Source organism: Dendrobates tinctorius, unplaced genomic scaffold, assembly GCF_039654945.1.
Source record: "Dendrobates tinctorius isolate UK_male_01 unplaced genomic scaffold, ASM3965494v1 ptg000229l, whole genome shotgun sequence".
NCBI classification, from domain to species: domain Eukaryota; kingdom Metazoa; phylum Chordata; class Amphibia; order Anura; family Dendrobatidae; genus Dendrobates; species Dendrobates tinctorius.
In genome coordinates this window covers 3,965,879-3,986,321 of record NW_027361896.1, presented here as the reverse complement: position 1 = coordinate 3,986,321, position 20,443 = coordinate 3,965,879, and the positions used below count along the sequence as shown (strand labels likewise).

Genomic DNA, 20,443 nt, shown 5'->3' with positions numbered 1-20,443 from the left:
CATGTTTCATATTCAATGCCCTCGCTGATGGAAGGAGGTTTGCACTCAAAATCTCGCAATACATGTACACAGATCAGTTGTCCTGGTCAACTTACAGAGAAACAGCCCCAAAGCATGATGTCGCCACCTCCATGCTTCAAAGTAAGTATGGTGTACTTTGAATGCAACTCAGCATTCTGTATCCTCCAAGCACGACGAGTTTTGTTTCTACCAAACAGTTCTACTTTGGTTTCATCAGACCATATGACATTCTCTCAATACTCTTCTGGATAATCCAAATTCTTTAGCAATCTTCAGATGGGCCTCGACATGTACTGGCTAAAGTAGGGGTACACATCTGGTACTACAGGATCTGAGTCCCTGGTGGTAGTGTGTTACTGATGGTAACCTTTGTTACGGTGGTCACAGCTCTATTCAGGTGATTCACTGGGCCCCCCACTGTGGTTCTGGGATTTTTGCTCACCGTTCTTGTGATCATTTTGACTCCACGAGATGAGATCTTGCGCGGAGCCCCAGATCCAGGGAGATTATCAGTGGTCTTGTATGTCTTCCATTTTCTTATTATTGCCTGACAGTTGATTTAATCACACCAAGCTGCTTGCCTATTGCAGATTCTGTCTTTTCAGCCTGGTGCAGGGCTACAATTTTGTTTCTGGTGTCCTTTGACAGCTCTTTGGTCTTCACCATAGTGAAGTTTGGAGTGTGACTGAGGTTGTGGACGGTGTCTTTTATACTGATAACAAGTTCAAACAGGTGCCATTACTACAGGTAATGAGTGGAGGACAGAGGAGTCTCTTAACCCCTTTCTGACTGCTGACGGGATAGTACATCAGCAGTCAGACTCCCCTGCTTTGAGATGGGCTCCGGCAGTGAGCCCACCTCAAAACTGCGACATGTCAGCTGTTATGAACAGCTGCCATGTGGCCACAATAGGCGCGGGCAGAATCGCCATCCGCCCGTGCCTATTAACTAGTTAAATCCCGCTGTCAAGCGCTGACTGCGGGCATTTAACTAGAGCTTCTGGCCGCCAGGCTGGAAGTGAGCTCATCGCCGACCCCGTCACGTGATCGGGGGTCAGCGACGTGTTGTCTCATAGAGACCTCTATCTTTGTTGCAGGCAGATCGCTTTGAGCACTGCAAAGTACTGCAGCAAATCTGCTACATATGGGCTATCTGTTCATCGCCCATATGTAGCAGAGCCTATCGGGTTGTTCAAATCACCCCCCCCTTTTGCCACAATCAAAATAAAACTATTAAAAAAAAATCACGCATACACATATTAGGTATCACCGCATTCAGAATCGTCCGATCTATCAATAAAAAAAGCATTAACCCGATCGCTAAACGTCGTAGCGAGAAATAAAATTCAAAACGCCAGAATTTTGTTTTTTTGGTCGCCGCGACATTGCATTAAAATGCAATAACGGGCGATCAAAAGAACATATCTGCACAAAAGATGTATCATTAAAAACTTCACCTAGGCTCGCAAAAAATAAGCCTTCACTCGAAAAATGAGGACGCTACGGGTCTTGGAAAATTGTGCATTTTTTTCCAATTTCACCGCACTTGGAATTTTTTTCCCGTTTTCAAGTACACGACATGCTAAAACCAATGATGTCATTCAAAAGTACAACTATTCCCGCAAAAAATAAGCCCTCACATGGCCATATTGATGGAAAAATAAAAAAGTTATGGCTCTGGGAAGGAGTGGAGCGGAAAAACAAAAACGAAAAATCGAAAAAAGCTCCGGTCATGAAGGGGTTAAAGAAGAAGTTACAGGTATGTGAGAGTCAGAAATCTTGCATGTTTTTAAGTGACCAAATACTTACCGTATTTTTTGGACTATAAGTCGCACCGGACCATAAGATGCACCTAGGTTTTAGAGGAGGAAATTTGGAAAAAAAAAACTGAAGCAAAAAATGTGGTCAATTCTGTACTTAATTTTCCCTTATCCTGGTAAATATGGTCCCCTCATTCCTATCCTGGTACACAAAGCTTCCTCATCCCCATCCTGGTATGCATGGCCCCCTCATCCTTACCCTGGCAGTAATGTTCACCCTCATCCCTATACTGGTATGCAGGGTCCCCATCTCGTCCTAGTATGCATGGCCCCATCCCTATCCTGGTATGCCTATTGCAAATTTAGTCTTCCCAGCCTGATGCAGGGCTACAATTTTGTTTCTGGTGTCCTTCGACAGCTCTTTGGTCTTCAGCATAGTGGAGTTTGGAGTGACTGTTTGAGATTGTGGACAGGTGTCTTTTATACTGATAACAAGATCAAACAGGTACCATTACTACAGGTAATGAGTGGAGGACAGAGGAACCTCTTAAAGAAGAAGTTACACGTCTGTGAGAGCCAGAAATCGTGCATGTTTTTAGGTAATCAAATACTTATTTTCCACAATAATTTGCAAAATAAATCTTGCCAAATCAGACAAGGTGATTTTCAGGATTTGTTTACTCATTTTGACTCTCATTGTTGTGGTCTACCCACGATGGCAATTACAGGTCTCTCTCCTCTTTTTACAGTTGTGGCCAAAAGTATTGACACCCCTGCAATTTTGTCAGATAATACTCAGCTTCTTCCTGAACATTATTGCAAGCACAAATTCTTTGTTATTATTATATTCATTTAATTTGTCTTAAATGAAAAAACACAAAAAGAATTGTCCTAAAGCCAAATTGGATATAATTCCACACCAAACATAAAAAAGAGGGTGGACAAAAGTATTGGCACTGTTCGAAAAATCGTGTGATGCTTCTCTAATTTGTGTAATTAACAGCACCTGTAACTTACCTGTGGCACCTAACAGGTGTTGACAATAACTAAATCACACTTGCAGCCAGTTGACATGGATTAAAGTTGACTCAACCTCTGTCCTGTGTCCTTGTGTGTACCACCTTGAGCATGGAGAAAGGAAAGAAGACCAAAAAACTGTCTGAGGACTTGAGAAACCAAATTGTGTGGAAGCATGAGCAATCTCAAGGCTACAAGTCCATCTTCAAAGACCTGAATGTTCCTGTGTCTACCGTGCGCAGTGTCATCAAGAAGTTTAAAGCCCATGGCACTGTGGCTAACCTCCCTAGATGTGGACGGAAAAGAAAAATTGACAAGAGATTTCAACGCAAGATTGTGCAGATGTTGGATAAAGAACCTCAACTAACATCCAAACAAGTTTAAGCTGCCCTGCAGTCCGAGGGTACAACAGTGTCCACCCGTACTATCCATCGACGTCTGAATGAAAAGGGACTGTAAGGTAGGAGACCCAGGAAGACCCCACTTCTTACCCCGAGACATAAAAAAGCCAGGCTGGAGTTTGCCAAAACTTACCTGAAAAAGCCTAAAACATTTTGTAAGAATGTTCTCTGGTCAGATGAGACAAAAGTAGAGCTTTTTGGGCAAAGGCATCAACATAGAGTTTACATGAGAAAAAAAGAGGCATTCAAAGAAAAAAACATGGCCCCTACAGTCATGGAATGCGACAAAGTAAGATTTAATTTATTTAGTAAGGGATGAGGATCTATAGTTAACCCATGGTTGCCAAATGTCCTGGAAGGAAGCCTGAGCGTGGTTCACCAGGGACACCGTTTCTGCCACATGATAAAGCAAGTGAACCTTATCCTGGAGTTGCAGTAAAGTGGGAAAGGTTAGTATTTTTCCAGTGGACCGGTATTAATAATTTGGCCGCAGCAAGAATATATTGGGCCAAAATCGATGCCTTTCTATGTTCAGGCCAGATCAAGAAATTCAATAAAGCTGTCTCTGGTTTCAGACTCAGTTTTTTCTGTACCACGTTATTAATAAGGCGCTCAACTTGTTGCCAGAATTTAAGGATGATGGGGCATTGCCACCAAATATGAAAATAGCTGCCAGTACCCATTCCGCATCTCCAGCACGTAGGTGATGCATCTGCACTCCAACCAGAACTCCGGAGTGGTGTATGAAACCATCTCGTGATTATTTTGAAAGAGTTCTCCTGTGCTCGGACACACTGGATCGGGCCATGGGAGTGCTTATAAATATAAAGAGTCTGGGCCGGTGTGAAGTGATAACCTAAGTCTCGTTCCCAATGAGAAATATATGCTCTCTTCGGGCAGGTATCAGAGGTCAATAGGGTCCGGTAGACAGTACAATACAGTCCCATAATCGACCTAACACTCCTCTACTAAATTCACATACTAAAGCCACACTCAAAATATGGCAAGACTCCATAGACATCTTAGCCCCACCTCTCTCCCCCTTACTTTGACTCTCGGACATTCTAGCCCATTCAATGCCACACTCAGGGCAAACTAGAGATCGTCTAAAGTACTCTAACATTTCTATTGATCATTTACTACAGGAGGGATTGCTCGCCCCTCTACCCGAATTGCAGCATCACCCAAGTTTATCATCTTTAAACTTTGTCCAATACGGCTCCATCAAAGAATTTATAAAACGACATATTAAACATACCAATCTAGCCAGAGTTCTAACTAACTATGAAATGCTTTGCACTGGAGACTTCTAAGGTGGCCAGCAATGAGTCCAGACCTGAATCCCATAGAACACCTGTGGAGAGATATAAAAATGGCAGTTTGGAGAAGGCACCCTTCTAATATCAGGGACCTGAAGCAGTTTGCCAAAGAAGAATTGTCTAAAATTCCATCAGAGCATTGTAAGAAACTCATTGATGGTTACCGGAAGCAGTTGGTCGCAGTTATTTTGGCTAAAGGTTGTGCAACCAAGTATTAGGCTGAGGGTGCCAATACTTTTGTCTGGCCCATTTTTGGAGTTTTGTGTGAAATGATCAATGTTTTGCTTTTTGCTTCATTCTCTTTTGTGCTTTTCCATTTAAGACAAATTAAATGAAGATAATAATACCAAAGAATTTGTGATTGCAATCATTTTCAGGAAGAAACTGAGTATTATCTGACAAAATTGCAGGGGTGTCAATACTTTTGGCCACAACTGTAAGTGTGAGAACTTGCACAATTGGTGGCTGACTAAATAGTTTTCGCCATTGTATGTACTATTATTGTTTTTACATGCATATTTGTATTTATTGGTGTAATATAGTTTGTTCTTTGTTTTTTTTTATAATTTTGCCAATTTTTTTTCGTAATTTTTCTTATTTTTTTACTTTATCTCATCATTGGTCACAGGCATTGCAATACACATGTATTGCAATGCATTAAACATGTCAGATTGCACTGGCAGAATGCCCGTTAGATCTTGCTTATAGCTACATTTGACAGGCCACCATACCTGGCACATCAAGGGTCACTGTTTGACCTGTGGGTGTCATGACTAGCATCGGCTCCCTGTACTTGCATCATGGTGGTGTCGATGGGGTGAGAGATGGAGCACACACTTTCTCACAGCCATCTAAATTCCGTGATGGCTTTTGATCATTTCATCTAGAGGGTTAATCAGCCAGTAGTGGTTCTGGCACTCACCCTGGCTGTTGCCTCAGGTGCTTGGCTGTCAGCTAAGCAGAGCTTATTTCAGCTCCTCCCACCAATTAGTCATGTTGACTGACTAATTGCAGTGATTGGAGAACGGGGACTGCTGTAATTGGTCCCCACACCACTTGTTGTGCCATTCAGGTGTCAGCGACTGCGGCCGGCACACAGCTGTCACTGTGTGTTTACAGTGACAGTTTAAATCCATGACAGATATAGTATGTCAAAATGCAGAAACTGACTTGTGCTCCTTATTTGCTATACCCATCATTCAGCATTAACGGGTTAGCCAATGTTGATTATATAGTGTAACTGTATCTTTATTATGTTTTGGTAAATGGCTAAAATGCCAAAACCTGTGCCACTGTCTAAATATTACTGGACCTACCTGTATATCAGTTTTCACTTCTTCTGCTCTATAGCAAGCTCCATGTAAATTGTGCCTCATTTTCAAAGTGCCAAGCTCCCTTTACTTTACACTTTACATTAGAAAATGCATCTACATAAGTCACACTGCCTCCCCTTGCTCCATATACATTATAGGATATGTATGTCTTATGATAAAGTTGACTTTTTGGTTTTTATGCCAATTCAGGAACTTCTGACTTGTTGTGAAGAAGGAAAAGGAGAAATTAAGGATGGTTTAGAGGTCATGCTTAGTGTTCCAAAGAGAGCAAATGATGCCATGCATCTCAGCATGCTGGAAGGTAAATTAATCAAAACTACATAAATATGCTACATTTTCATCACAGTTAAAATGTTATTTACATAATGCCAAAATTTCTTGCACAATATCTGTGTGAATATTAATGTGCAATATTAAGCCAACAAAAAGTTTTTGTACTTTTGTGCCTTTTTTCATCTCCTTCTACCCCTCTGTACTTTCAATTTCGCAGAGCATGGTCCTATTCTTAACTGGTAAAAGTACATTTCCCAGTACCACACAGTTTCTTGTCATTGTTGCAGGCACCTCATGCTCATGTATGCTTTCTGATAGCGATAGCTAGATCTTAATATATTAAAGAGATGAGAGAGACAGAATAGAGAATGAGTGAAAGAATTATTGAGTCTGAAGCGTGAAAGAGACCATCAAAAAAACTAAAAAAGAAAAAGAAGAGAATGGGACAGGATAGAGAGAAAGAAGGGAAAGAATAAAGTGTTACACCCAACGGTGGTGCATGTGAATTTGTGGACTCACTTTACCACAGGGTTGGGCCTTTTTAGGAAGGGGCTTATCTAAGCGTCTACCTAGTGTTCACTGAAGCTCCTGATGATGAAGACAGACTGGGCTGCAGGGAGCTGCCAGGTACCAATCCAGGCATATCCCAGTACTGCATATCATGTGGTCTAAGTGCTTTAATCAGACAACTAGAATTTCATAAGGAGAATATGGATTTATCATACATCATAGCCACACACCAGTTACATTTTCAAAATCTCTGGAACAGGCTGAACGCCTTTTGGGGTATGGATCCATTCTAGCAACACCGGGTGGGGCGATACATAGAATGGCTAGTAGAAGCAAGGTGACAAAACTGTGTTTGGTTTCAACACATAGCCGGTAACCGGCTTGATCCGATGGAACCAAAACCGCCTCCCTAGGACTGTCCATTAAGGAGTTATAACCCATTTTAGGTTTTACATTTTTTTGCTGCTAGAGGCAAGGGTAAGCGTTTTAGGTTCAACCCAGAGGGCAGGAGGGGAGTGACCCAAAGGCGATAAAGATTAGTGTAAGGTCATGTGCCTCTCTCTGGCATACTTGCTGTTCACTTTGAAAGTGGGGACTATGTCGTGTAATGTGCTGTGAAGGGACTAAGAACCAGCTGCCAGCCCATATCTTCTGCGGTTCAGCGCACACATGGTGAAACATCAAACCCGTAATTGGCATGATCCATCTGCTTATATCTTACCACGGTATACACTACCGTTCAAAAGTATAGGGTAACTTAGAAATTTCCTTATTTTTGAAAGAAAAGCACAGTTTTTTTCCAATAAAACTAACATTAAATGATTCAGAAATACACTATGTACATTGTTAATGTGGTAAATGACTATTCTGGCTGCAAACGTCTAGTTTGTAATGCAATATTATCATAGGTGTATAGAGGCCCATTTCCAACAAGCATCACTCCAGTGTTCTTATGGCACTTTGTGTTTGCTAACTGTGTAAGAAGGTTAATGGATGGTTAGAATACCCTTGAAAACCTTGTGCAATTATGTTAGCACAGCTGAAAACAGTTTGGCTGATTAGAGAATCTATAAACCTGACCTTCCTTTGAGCTAGTTGAGAATCTGGAGCATTACATTTGTTGGTTCCATTAAACTCTCAAAATGGCCAGAAAAAAAAGAACTTTTATGTGAAACTCGACAGTCTATTCTTGTTCTTAGAAATGAAGGCTCATCCATGTAAGATATTGCCAAGAAACTGAAGGTTTTCTACAACGGTGTTTACTACTCCCTTCAGAGGAGAGCACAACAGGCTCTAACCAGAGTAGAAAGAGAAGTGGGAAGCCCCGCTGCACAACTGAGCAACAAGACAAGTACATTAGAGTCTGTAGTTTGAGACATCGATGCCTCACAGGTCCGCAACTGGCAGCTTCATTAAATAGTACATGCAAAACACCAGTGTCAACGTTTACAGTGAAGAGGTGACTCCAGGAAGCTGGGCTTCAGGGCAGAGTGGCATAGAAAAAGCCATACCTGAGACTGGCTAATAAAAGGAATGCAATTAATATTACATTTCCTTTTCTCTCAGAAAGGAAATGTAACAACAACTGTTCTTCACTGTCCTATTAAGGGAATAAAAGAATCCAGGATATCTATAAACAGAAAGATAGTGAGGAAACACTTAGCTAACCTAAATGAATTCAAGTCTCCAGGTCCAGATGAATTACACCCTAGAGTACTGAAGGAGATAGCAGAAGAAATTTTTGAACCCCTCTCCATAATCTTTGAAAATTCTTGGAGAACAGGAGAAGTCCCAGAAGACTGGAGAAGAGCAAATGTTGTTCCTATCTTCAAAAAGGGGAAGAAGGTGGACCCAGGCAACTATAGGCCGGTGAGTCTGACTTCTATACCAGGAAAGATCTTTGAACAAATTATTAAACAACATGTATGTCAGTACCTGGATAAGAATTAAGTGATTAAACAGTCAGCATGGGTTTGTAACTAATAAGTCATGTCAGACTAACTTAACTTCCTTCTATGACGGAATCACGGATTGGGTGGGTCAGGGAAATGCTGTAGATATAGTATATCTTGACTTCAGCAAAGCATTTGACAAAGTATCTCACACAATCCTTATTGAAAAAATGCCTAAGTATGGAATGGACAAGGCAATTCAAGTCTCCAGGTCCAGATGAATTACACCCTAGAGTACTGAAGGAGATAGCAGAAGAAATTTTTGAACCCCTCTCCATAATCTTTGAAAATTCTTGGAGAACAGGAGAAGTGCCAGAAGACTGGAGAAGAGCAAATGTTGTTCCTATCTTCAAAAAGGGGAAGAAGGTGGACCCAGGCAACTATAGGCCGGTGAGTCTGACTTCTATACCAGGAAAGATCTTTGAACAAATTATTAAACAACATGTATGTCAATACCTGGATAAGAATGAAGTGATTAAACAGAGTCAGCATGGGTTTGTAACTAATAAGTCATGTCAGACTAACTTAATTTCCTTCTATGACGGTATCACTGATTGGGTGGATCAAGGAAATGCTGTAGATATAGTATATCTTGACTTCAGCAAAGCATTTGACAAAGTCTCTCATACAATCCTTATTGAAAAAATGACTAAGTATGGAATGGACAAGGCAACTGTTAGGTGGATTCATAACTGGCTTAGTGATCGGACCCAAAGAGTGGTCGTAAATGGCTGCACATCCACTTGGAAGAATGTCTCAAGTGGGGTACCACAGGGCTCTGTCCTGGGCCCTGTATTGTTCAACATCTTTATCAACAATTTAGATGAAGGAATTGAGGGTAAACTGATTAAATTTGCTGATGACACAAAGCTAGGAGGGATAGCTAATACTAGAGAAGAGAGAGAGGATTCAAAAAGATTTAAATAAACTGGAGCAGTGGGCAGCAACTAATGGAATGGTTTTTAAGAGGGAAAAATGCAAAATACTACATCTGGGCAATAAAAATGAAAAAAGCATATACAGAATGGGAGGAATAGGGCTAAGCAACAGCACATGTGAAAAAGACTTGGGTATTCTAATAGATCACAAACTGAATATGAGTCAACAGTGTGATGCAGCAGCAAAAAAGGCAAATGCAATTCTAGGATGTATTAACAGAAGCATGTAGTCTAGATCACGTGAAGTCATTATTGCCCTCTACTCCTCTTTGGTCAGACATCATCTGGAATACTGTGTCCAGTTTTGGGCACCACATTTTAAAAAAGACATCAACAAACTGGAGCAAGTTCAGAAAAGAGCGACCAGAATGATGACCGGTCTGAAAGCCCTGTCTTATGAGGAAAGGTTGCATGATTTTGGAATGTTTAGCTTGCAAAAGAGAAGACTGAGAGGAGACTTAATAGCTGTCTACAAATATCTCAAGGGCTGTCACATTGTAGAAGGATCATCTTTATTCTCATTTGCACAAGGAAAGACTAGAAGCAATGGGATGAAACTGAATGGGAGGAGACACAGATTAGATATTAGAAAAAACTTTTTGACAGAGTGATCAATGAGTGGAACAGGCTGCCACAAGAAGTGGTGAGTTCTCCTTCAATGGAAGTCTTCAAACAGAGGCTGGACAGACATCTGTCTGGGATGATTTAGCAAATCCTGCTTTGAGCAGGGGTTGGACCAGATGGCCCAGGAGGTCCCTTCCAACTCTACGATTCTATGAAAAAAAAATATTTTTAACTGAAATAATAATTTTCAAACCTTGTCAATTTCTGGACTAGATTTTAAATTCATTTGGCAACTCATTTGATTACTAAAAGTATGAGTTTGCATGGAAAACACAAAATTGTCTGGGTGACACCAAACTTTTGAACGGTAGTGTATGTATAACCATTGCGTATGTAGTGTAGTGTCCAGTGTGCCCTTAAGGTGATTAAATCTATAAGTTAACCATGGGCTGCTCTTTTATCTCGATCCACAAATACACATATCCATTTCTCAAATTAGCTTTCCTTGATACCGAGGCTGGTTTCCGTCTCGATATTATCCTGTTAACAGACCAGGCTTACAGATAATGAGGAACTGGTGGCAGTGTTACCAGACTGACCAAGCGCTGTTTGACAGTGTTGTGGGTGAGTGTGGTGCCTAGTGTTGAGTATTCCGATACTGCAAATATCGGGTATCGGCCGATATTCGCTGTATCGGAATTCCGATACCGAGTACCGATATTTTTACAATATCGGATACCGGAATTGGAAGTTCCCATAATGCAATGAGCCACTGTTGTGGCTGTGGTTGGCTGCTGAAATGATGTCATCATGATGCGCGGTCTGTGCGCATCATGATGCGCGATCTGTGTGGACTGCCGGCGGTCTGTACGGGCCTGCTGGAGGTCTGTGTGGACTGCCGGGGGTCTGTGCGGGCCTGCAGGGGGTCTATGCCAGCTGCCGGGGTTCTGTGCGGACTGCCGGGGGTCTGTACGGGCCTGCCGGGGGTCTGTGCCGGCTGCCAGGGGTCTGTGCGGGCCTGCCGGGGGTCTGTGCGGGCTGCCGGGGTTCTTTGTGTCTGTGTGCAGGCATCGTACGATGGGACTACAAGTCCCATCGGGCTATACCTGCTACAATGACAGTGATTGACACATTAGCCAATGATGGGACAGTAGTAGTCCCATCATCCGGCTAATGTGTTGAATGTAAAAAAAAAAACCATACATACTACATACATACTACATACATACTACATATATACAACATACATACATACTACATATATACTACATTCATACAACATACATACATACATACTACATTCATACAACATACATACAACATACATACATACTACATATATACTACATTCATACAACATACATACATACTACATACATACTACATATATACTACATTCATACACCATACATACACACATACTACATATATACTACATTCATACACCATACATACACACATACTAAATATATACTACATTCATACAACATACATACAACATACATACTAAATATATACTACATTCATACAACATACATACATACTACATACATACTACATATATACTACATTCATACAACATACATACATACTACATACATACTTCATATATACTACATTCATACAACATACATACATACATAGTACATACTACATACATACAGCATACATATAACATGCTACAGACATACAAAATACATACTACATACATACTACATACAATACATACATATAGACATACAGTACATATAACATAGAGTACATACTCACCATTACTTGTCACTTTGTTCCCCGAAGCCAGTGTCATCTGTGAGAAAAATATGAAAAAAACAAACAAGCGATATACTCCCTGATCCGCAGAAATCCACGAGTGTCCCAAGACGATCTGCTGCACTGCATCACTGAGAGGTTACTATCGTTCACTGGTCTCACTTTATGGCAAAAGCTGCGTGGGAACTTTCTCACACAGCAATGCCAAAAGTGAGACTAGGGACTATTTTTTTTACAGTGGCAGAGGAATACAGTGCGGAAGGATACCTACCTCCCGTCATTTACACAAGGAAAATATTTTGTCAGCTCACCAAACCGTAGCAAATGCGAAGTCTGGAGGAATGCAATCAATCCTGGGCGGTGCAGGGAACTTGGATTCCGGAAAATCTTGTAGGCACAATACTCAGGAGGTGTTGCAGCAACTTCGACCAAAGGATGGTTAAAATCAAAAGACTTTATTCCAAAAAATTGATTAAAAACAGAATAGATGCATAAAAAACATATGGTTCACCATTGTGACAGACGCTTACACGTTTTGGACTGGAGGGTCCTTACTCATAGCTTGTCCGAAGCGCGTAAGCGTCTGTCACAATGGTGAACCATATGTTTTTTATGCATCTATTCTGTTTTTAATCAATTTTTTTACATTCAACACATTAGCCGGATGATGGGACTACTACTGTCCCATCATTGGCTAATGTGTCAATCACTGTCATTGTAGCAGGCATAGCCCGATGGGACTTGTAGTCCCATCGGACGATGCCTGCACACAGACACAAAGACCCCCGTCAGCCAGCACAGACCCCCGGCAGGCCCGCACAGACCCCCGGCAGGCCCGCACAGACCCCCGGCAGGCCTGCACAGACCCCCGGCAGTCCGCACAGACCCCCGGCAGGCTCGTACAGACCCCCGGCAGGCCCGCACAGACCCCTGGCAGGCCCGTACAGACCCCCCCGGCAGGCCCGCACAGACCCCGCCCGCACACACAGACACGCACAGTGTCCGACCACGCACCGCCCACACTTTTCCCCCCTCCCGAACAGGATGTGCAAGTACAGAAAGGGTTTTTTAATTCCGATATTTCTGTACCATTGACTTGAATGGGACTTCCGGTATTGGGATTGGCGATACCCGATACTTTTTGAATATCGTCCGATCCGATTTTTCTCAATATCGGATGGTATCGCTCAACACTAGTGGTGCCACATCAATTACTGCATGGGCAACATCCTTTCACTCCCTGTGCCTCTCTGGGCCTGTGTGAACAGGGCGTGTATCTGTATAACTGTACCAAGCTGACCTTACATGTCACCAGGGGTTGCAGAACATCACGTTGGTGGAAGTAGTGTAGACCGCATTATGTGATCCTTCTGACGTAATAGTGATGTCAGGCGGTGTACGGGTTTGTCACAGACACCTTAACACTTTCTGTTAATTTAACTATATATGTAAGAACGGGGTCTAACTGAGACAAAGCCATGTACTAATAAACAATATTTTTTACATACCAAAATTCTACAGTTATTGTTCTACTGACTGAGCATACATATATCTTCTCCTCAATGGAGGAGATGGCAAACCGCAGGAGAATCCGCAGAAAGAATTGACATGTCAATTCTTTCTGCGGATTGAAAACCGCAGATAATCCGCGCGGAAAATTCCGCACCGTCTGCACTGCGGTTTTTGATTCCCATAGGGAATCATGGTACTGTACACCGCAGCAAAAACTGCTGCGGGTCCGCAGCGGCCAAAACCGCTGCGGAACCGCAGCAAAATCCGCAGCGTGTGCACACAGCCTTATGTGTCACTACGCTTAATGGTGTCACTGATGTGAAACCCAGAGTATTTTCCTCCAGCACACTACGTGTTGCGTGGTATAAGCTAAGTTTCATAAATGGGCTGGTTTTTATGTGGATGTCCACCTTACCTCGACCCGTAGAGCCGGCACCGCCGTGTGCTGACAGGGCCTGTGTGATGTCACAGTCATGTGTTCATTCATATGGACTCTGTAACAGCATTTTATTTTCTTTGTTGCTTTCCTGTTTTTGTTTAAAGGATCATGTTTACTTTCCCTTCTTGTTGGTTTATGCTGCTATATAATAACCCAACTGAAGATTTAAAGAGACTGTATTCCTGTTTTTTTACCTCCGTGTACCGCCAAGTGAGTTGAACTACCTCAAGTTGTGGAGAATGCAGGCAACGTAGCAGGAACACAAGTAGCAGCTTTGGTCAAACTGCATGTGCTGGATAAAGGAGGCCACAAGACAGATGACATCAGGCAAAATGGAGGACTTCATCAAGCATCTGGTGGACGTGCAACAGCAGCACCAGCTGGCACATCAGGAGACAAGTAAGTTGATTATCCAGCAGATGCTGCAGCATCAGCTGTAGCGCTAACAACAGCAGTAATATGAACTGGACCAGTTCAGAGAACAACAGCAATAGATTGAGTTGCTTGCCAAGATGGTTCGTGGGAAACAGGAAGCCCATTTCACAAGTCCAGGTGAAGACACATACGTCCGGAAGGCTGTAAGACGAGTGATGCAAAAAATGACCCTGGTGATGATGTAGAGGCATTTCTGACTGTTTTTACATGGGTAGCAGAGCAAAACAGACTTCAGCCAGACCAGTGGGCGGAGGTGCTGGCCTGCTATCTAACCGGCGAGCACCAGAAGGATTATTATGATCTGACCTTACAAGATGCCAAGGAATATGACAAAGTTAAAACTGAGATACTGGCATGCTCAGGAGTGACAATGTCTGTCCAAGCGCAAAGGGTTCATCAGCAGGCATATTGCAGTGATAAACCTCCTTGCTCCCAAATGTTAGATTTGCTGCATCTGGTGCAGAAATGGTTGCAACCGTAGTCCTCCACCTAAGCCCAGATGTTGGAGAGTGTCCGCAGTCATGTCGCATGGCCATAAATGGGGTGCTGGTGTCAGGACTGTTGGACTGATAAGGGCCACACTCCCCCACCAGTTGATCCCAGGAAAACACGTGGGCATCTGCTATATCCATGGGGATGCCAAGGACTACCCAATTGCCAGAGTGTCGATAAAGACAAGTCGGGGTACTGAGTCCCATGAGGTCGAGGTTGTGAGAGACTTGCTACATTCCGTGATAATTGGGTGGGACTTCAGCCTGTTTTAGGACTTGTGCAGAAAGGTGGGGATGCTAAGTGACTCAGATGCCAACTCAACCCTGATAAATCCCCGTCACAGCCAGAGGTGGAGGAGTTCCCCTTGTGTTTCCTGGCGGGTGACGAGGACGAGACGATGGCCAGTGTTGCCGAGGCTCCTGATCTGGGAGCTTCTGTGAAAAATTTTTCCTCTGCTCAAATGCGGGATCTTTCCCAAAAAAGGGGCATTTGGAAATGTCTGTGATAGATTGGGTTGCTCAAGAGCCAGGGGCAAAACCAGGTTCCCACACTTTGCAGTCAGTGGCGAGTTACTGTATCGGATGAACACACTGAGGGGAGGGGACATAGTGGAGCAGCTGTTGGTTGCAGGTCTCAGATGGAAGGTTTTAGACAAGGCCCAGTCACATGTTTTGGGGGGACATCTGAGGGTAGAGAAAACACAGGAGAGAATTATGCAAAGGTTCTAGTGGCTGGGGTATTACCAGGAGATCCTAAATTATTGTAGGTTTTTCCACACCTGCCAGATAACTGCTCCCTCTACTCACTTTTCAAGTCCCCAAGTTTCATTTAAAAAAGGGGAGACTCCAGCGCTGCTTGTGGTCAGAACGCAATACATAAAGTGCATATGCACATATTGATTTCTAACTGTATTTCAAAATGAGACATTTAGCAAAAAATTGATCAATTATTTGAGCCACCCCGCCACGCCAAGGCATTCTCATATGGGGCAGTCCTACTCTGTTTTTTATATTTGCTGTGCCATTACAGCCTCCTAAATGTATTAAAAGCAAGACCACATTAAATGCAAACTGTACCTGAAGCGTTTCTGAATCACTCCCATGGAGCCAGAAAAGGCAAGCGCAGATAAAGGTTGACCAGGTCCGGACATAGACATTTCAGATTTAACCTCCACACTGCCTGACCAGCACCACAGATTAAGGGTGATACAGGCCCAGACCCAGGTGCACAATCAAACAGAGCCTGGGGCAGGGCAGGGCTGCTGTGTGTGCACAGCAGCCTATATCAATCACAATGAACACAGAAAGAATGACAAACATAACTCAGCGCGCACGGCAACAGTGGTATCATTACCTGTGATAGACGTCCCATTTAAGAGGATTGCCATGGGTCTAGTGGGTCCTCTAGTTAAATCTGCACGAGGGCCCCAATACATCTTAGTGGTCATGGACTATGCGACCCGGTACCCTGAAGCAGTACCACCAAGAAACTCTTTGTCCAAGGGTATCGCACAGGAACTTGTCCATATTTTTGCACCTATGGGTCTGCCAAAGGAGATTTTGATAGACCAGAGAACCTCTTTCGTGAGCAAGGTAATGAGGGAGTTTTGTGAGATCCTTCCGATTGCCCAGCTCCAAATCTCAGTCTACCATCTGCAGACAGGTGACCTAGTAGAGAAATTCTATAGGGCTTTAAAGGTGAAACTCAAGAAGGTCGATGAGAAGGACGGTCGAGACGGACTATCTGCTTCTGTTTCTGCTCTTCTCAGTCAGAGAAGTTCCACAAGCCTCTACTGGCTTCTAGCTGTTCGAGCTCCTGTATGGTTGACATCCACAAGGGCTCCTGGACATCGCCAAGGAAACCTGGGAAGCTGAAGGTCATGCCACACTGATGAGCATGTTGCTCAGTTACAGGAGAGTATGGCGAAAGTAATGCCCATTGTGTTGGAGCATCTTCTCCAGGCACAGGAGGCGCAGGCAAGGGTGCATAACTGTTCAGCAAGACTGAGGCAGTTCCAGCCTGGGGACTACATGGTATTGATGGAGAGCAAGTTCCTAGCCAAGTGGCAAGACCCTTATAAGGTGTTGGAAAAACTGAGCTAGGTGAATTACAAGGTACATCAGCCGGGCCAAAGGAAGTCACACCAAATATACCATGTGAACTTGCTCAAGCCATGGCGAGATCGGGAGTCACTGCCAACCCCTTACTGTGAGCCAATCTCAAAGCCACAGAGGACAATGGCACCGTTGCAGAGACTCTAACCCTGGACCAGAGACAACTGTGTCAGGAACCGTTTCTGCAGAACTGCGACCTGCTCTTGGAGTTGCAGGTGGTTGAGCATGACGTATTGACAGAGCCACATGTAAGGGTGTAACTTAGGCCCTATGGAATTCCTGAAGCATGTTGTGAGGTAATAACAAATGAGGTGAAGAGGATGTTAGACCTTGGGTTGATTGAGAAATCGAAAAGTAAATGGTCGAGTCCCTTCGTCCTTGTGCCGAAGACCGACGATGAGTGGCGGTTTTGCATTGATTACCACAGGCTGAATGAGGTCTCCAATGCTCCGTGTGAATGAACTTATTGAGTGACTGGTATCCACGAGGTACATTACAACCCTCATCCTGCCGAAGTGCGACTGGCAGATCCCCATGTCCCAGAGTACTAAGGAGAATGTCACGCTCACGTCATGACTGGTGGGCGTGAGCCAGGAGGATTGTAGCCCCACTGTGCCACAAACCAGACTACCCTGGAAGGAGCGTGACTAAGACAGCTACCTCGGTCTTCACTGGAGCCTCTGATGGTGAGGTGAGGTTTGTGCAGCAGTTAGCTGCCAGGTGCCACTCCAGGGTGGTGTCTGGCTGTGGCTGCTGATCCCACTTGGGGAGATGGAACACTAGGACATGTACGAGTAGCAGACAGGGTGGTGAGAACAGCAGACACGGCTGAGACACAGGCAGGCGGGCATGGCTGAGACAAAGGCAGGCGGGCACAGCTGAGACACCAGCATGCGGGCACAGCTGAGACACAGGCAGGTGGACACGGCTGAGACAGTGGCAGGCAGGCAAGGCTGAGACATAGGGGCAGGGACCAACTTGAAAGGCACAGGGACATGGGCAGGAAGGAGTGGTGTATGGAATAGATAGGGCCCGGTTCACACAGCAGGTGCAGGTACTGGTACTGGCAGGAAGGAATGGTGTATGAAGGGACAGGTAGAGGACTGTTCACACAGGAGGTGAACCGCAAGACTGTAGAGCGGTGCTGAAGTTTGCAGCAAGAGGTTCCACAGCAGCAGAAGCGGGGCACAGAGAGAACCACAAGTGTATGGAGCAGGCAGAGCTGCAAGAATGCGGAGCATAAGCAGAGCCGCAAGAATACAGAGCAGGCAGAGCCACAAGAGTGCAGAGCACAGGCAGAGTCTCAAGAGTATGGAGCAGACAGAGCCACAAGAGTATGGAGCAGGCAGAGCCACAAGAGTGTGGAGCACAGGCAGAGTCACAAGAGCACGAAGCAGCCAGAGCCACAAGAGTGCGGAGCATAAGTGTCATGATCCCAGTGCGGGTTGGACCTGCCCGCTTGGGGTTAATGTCTGGAACCAGTGCTGGTGGACCTGCACTTCTGGGGTTAATCTTATGATCTCAGTGCAGACTCTTACCTGCACACCTGGGGCTTATTATTGTGGCCTCTCCTTGGTTCTGGGAAGGCTTCTTATAGCCTCAGGAAGCTCCAATCCCCGTCAGTTATACTTTCGCCCTTGGCAGAGTGTGTTGACCCCTGAGTGTGTTTGTGCTGTGTTCTGGTTGCCTGATACTTTGGTTTTGACTCGGTTTGTGCTCTGGATATTGCTTGTTGGATTCTGCTTGGTACCTTCTATGTCTGTTTGGTTTTGACCTCTGCTTGGCCCTGACTATCCGTTCTGTCTCATCCCTGGTACTTTACTGCTATCTCTGTGTATGACCCCCGTTTGCCTGACTTTGAGCATTCCTGTAGTTGTGTCCTGCCGATCTCTGGCAGCAGGACACTAAGCCCCACCCCTTGCAGTCACATGACCGTAGGTCCTTCACTGCTTGCTAAACTTCAGCGTCCCCAGGTCCTGTTTGTCTGAGCTTCCCGGCCGTACCTGACCCCGGGCCCCCCTACAGTGCGGGTGAGTCCCTGCTCAGCGGAGGCTGCACGCCGGTGCTGACAGGACCCTGACAATAAGCAGAACCACAAGAGTACGGAGGAGGCAGAGCCGCAAGAGTGGGGAGAACAGGCAGACTGAGAGGACACAAGGATAGACACAGCAGGGAAAGTAGCCACAGATGAGGAGACCAAGAAACAGAGGTAGGACTGAGTACAGACAAGGTAATGGTACGAGACAAGGTACAGGAACAAAGACACAGGGACCAAGATATTCTGCCTCCTGGAGGGCAGCAAGGACAAGTACGAGACAAGGTCAGGAGCAACTGAATCACTGAAACTTGATGGTACAATACACATGATTGGAATACAAGGCTAGAAGGATACAACTTCTTTGCAAGAAACAGACTTGATAAACGAGGAGGAGGTGTCGCATTGTATGTTAGAAATGCGTATGTCTGCACAGAGATTGAAGCTTCAGAGACTAGGAGTTCTGTGGAAACTGTTTGGGTAAGACTACAAGGACAGAGCAATGGAAAGGACACCATTGTAGGCATTTACTACAGACCGCCTGTGCAAGCTGAAGCTATGGATGAACTCTTTATACATCAAATGGCCAAGTTCTCCAAAAAATATGACATAGTTGGCATGGGAGATTTCAACTATCCAGACATTTGTTGGGAATCTCTCTCAGGCAAAACTATCAGGTCAAGGAAATTCTTGTCCTCTCTTGCTGACAACTTTATCTTCCAAAAGGTAGGGGAGAAAACAAGGGGATCTGCTACCTTGGATCTAATCCTCATAAACAGGGCGGAAATGGTTGAGGAGGTAAAAGTGGCTGGAACCCTAGGAGATAGCGGCCATACTATTTTAGAATTTTGGATAACTAGCGGAGGAAGACCTGTGAAGACTCAGACGTCAAGGTTAGATTTCAGAAAGGCAGATGTTAAGGGACTCAGAAAGAGAATTGGAGGGATCCAATGGCTGGATATCCTTAAGGACAAAAATGTCCAGGAAGGATGGGAAATCTTGAAAAATTCTCAAAGCACAATTGTTAACAATTCCGAAAAAAGGGAAGAATAGGAAGCATTTAAGGAAACCAGGATGGATGAACACAGAACTTAAGCACATGCTAAAAAGGAAGAAAAAAATGTTCATAAAATGGAAAGAGGGAGGCATATCTAAAGAAGAATATAATGCGGTCTGCAGAACCTGCAGGGCACAAATCAGATTACTAAAGCTGACAATGAATTGAGGCTTGCGATAGACGTCAAAAGCAATAATAAAGGATTTTGGGGATATGTCAAAAGTAAAAGAAAAGTCAAAGATGCTATAGGATTTTTACAAGATGAAAATGATGAAATGGTAAGACAGGATGTTGAGAAGGCCAAACTTTTACATTCCTATTTTGCATCTGTTTTCTCTCAGAAAGGAAATGAAACATCAACTGTTCTTCACTGTCCTATTAAGGGAATAGAAGAATCCAGGATATCTATAGACAGAAAAATAGTGAGGAAACACTTAGCTAAACTAAATGAATTCGTCTCCAGGTCCAGATGAATTACACCCCAGTAGAGTTGAGCGAAAC

At 44.1% G+C, this 20,443-nt stretch overlaps 1 protein-coding gene across 1 annotated transcript in view; it reads left to right on the top strand.

The window, feature by feature from the left end:
* Positions 1-20,443, top strand: part of TRIO (trio Rho guanine nucleotide exchange factor) — a 2,342,529-nt gene that overhangs the window by 1,339,549 nt on the left and 982,537 nt on the right. The window contains 1 exon segment of the mRNA XM_073555735.1: positions 6,041-6,152. Coding sequence (XP_073411836.1) covers positions 6,041-6,152 — 112 coding nt within the window.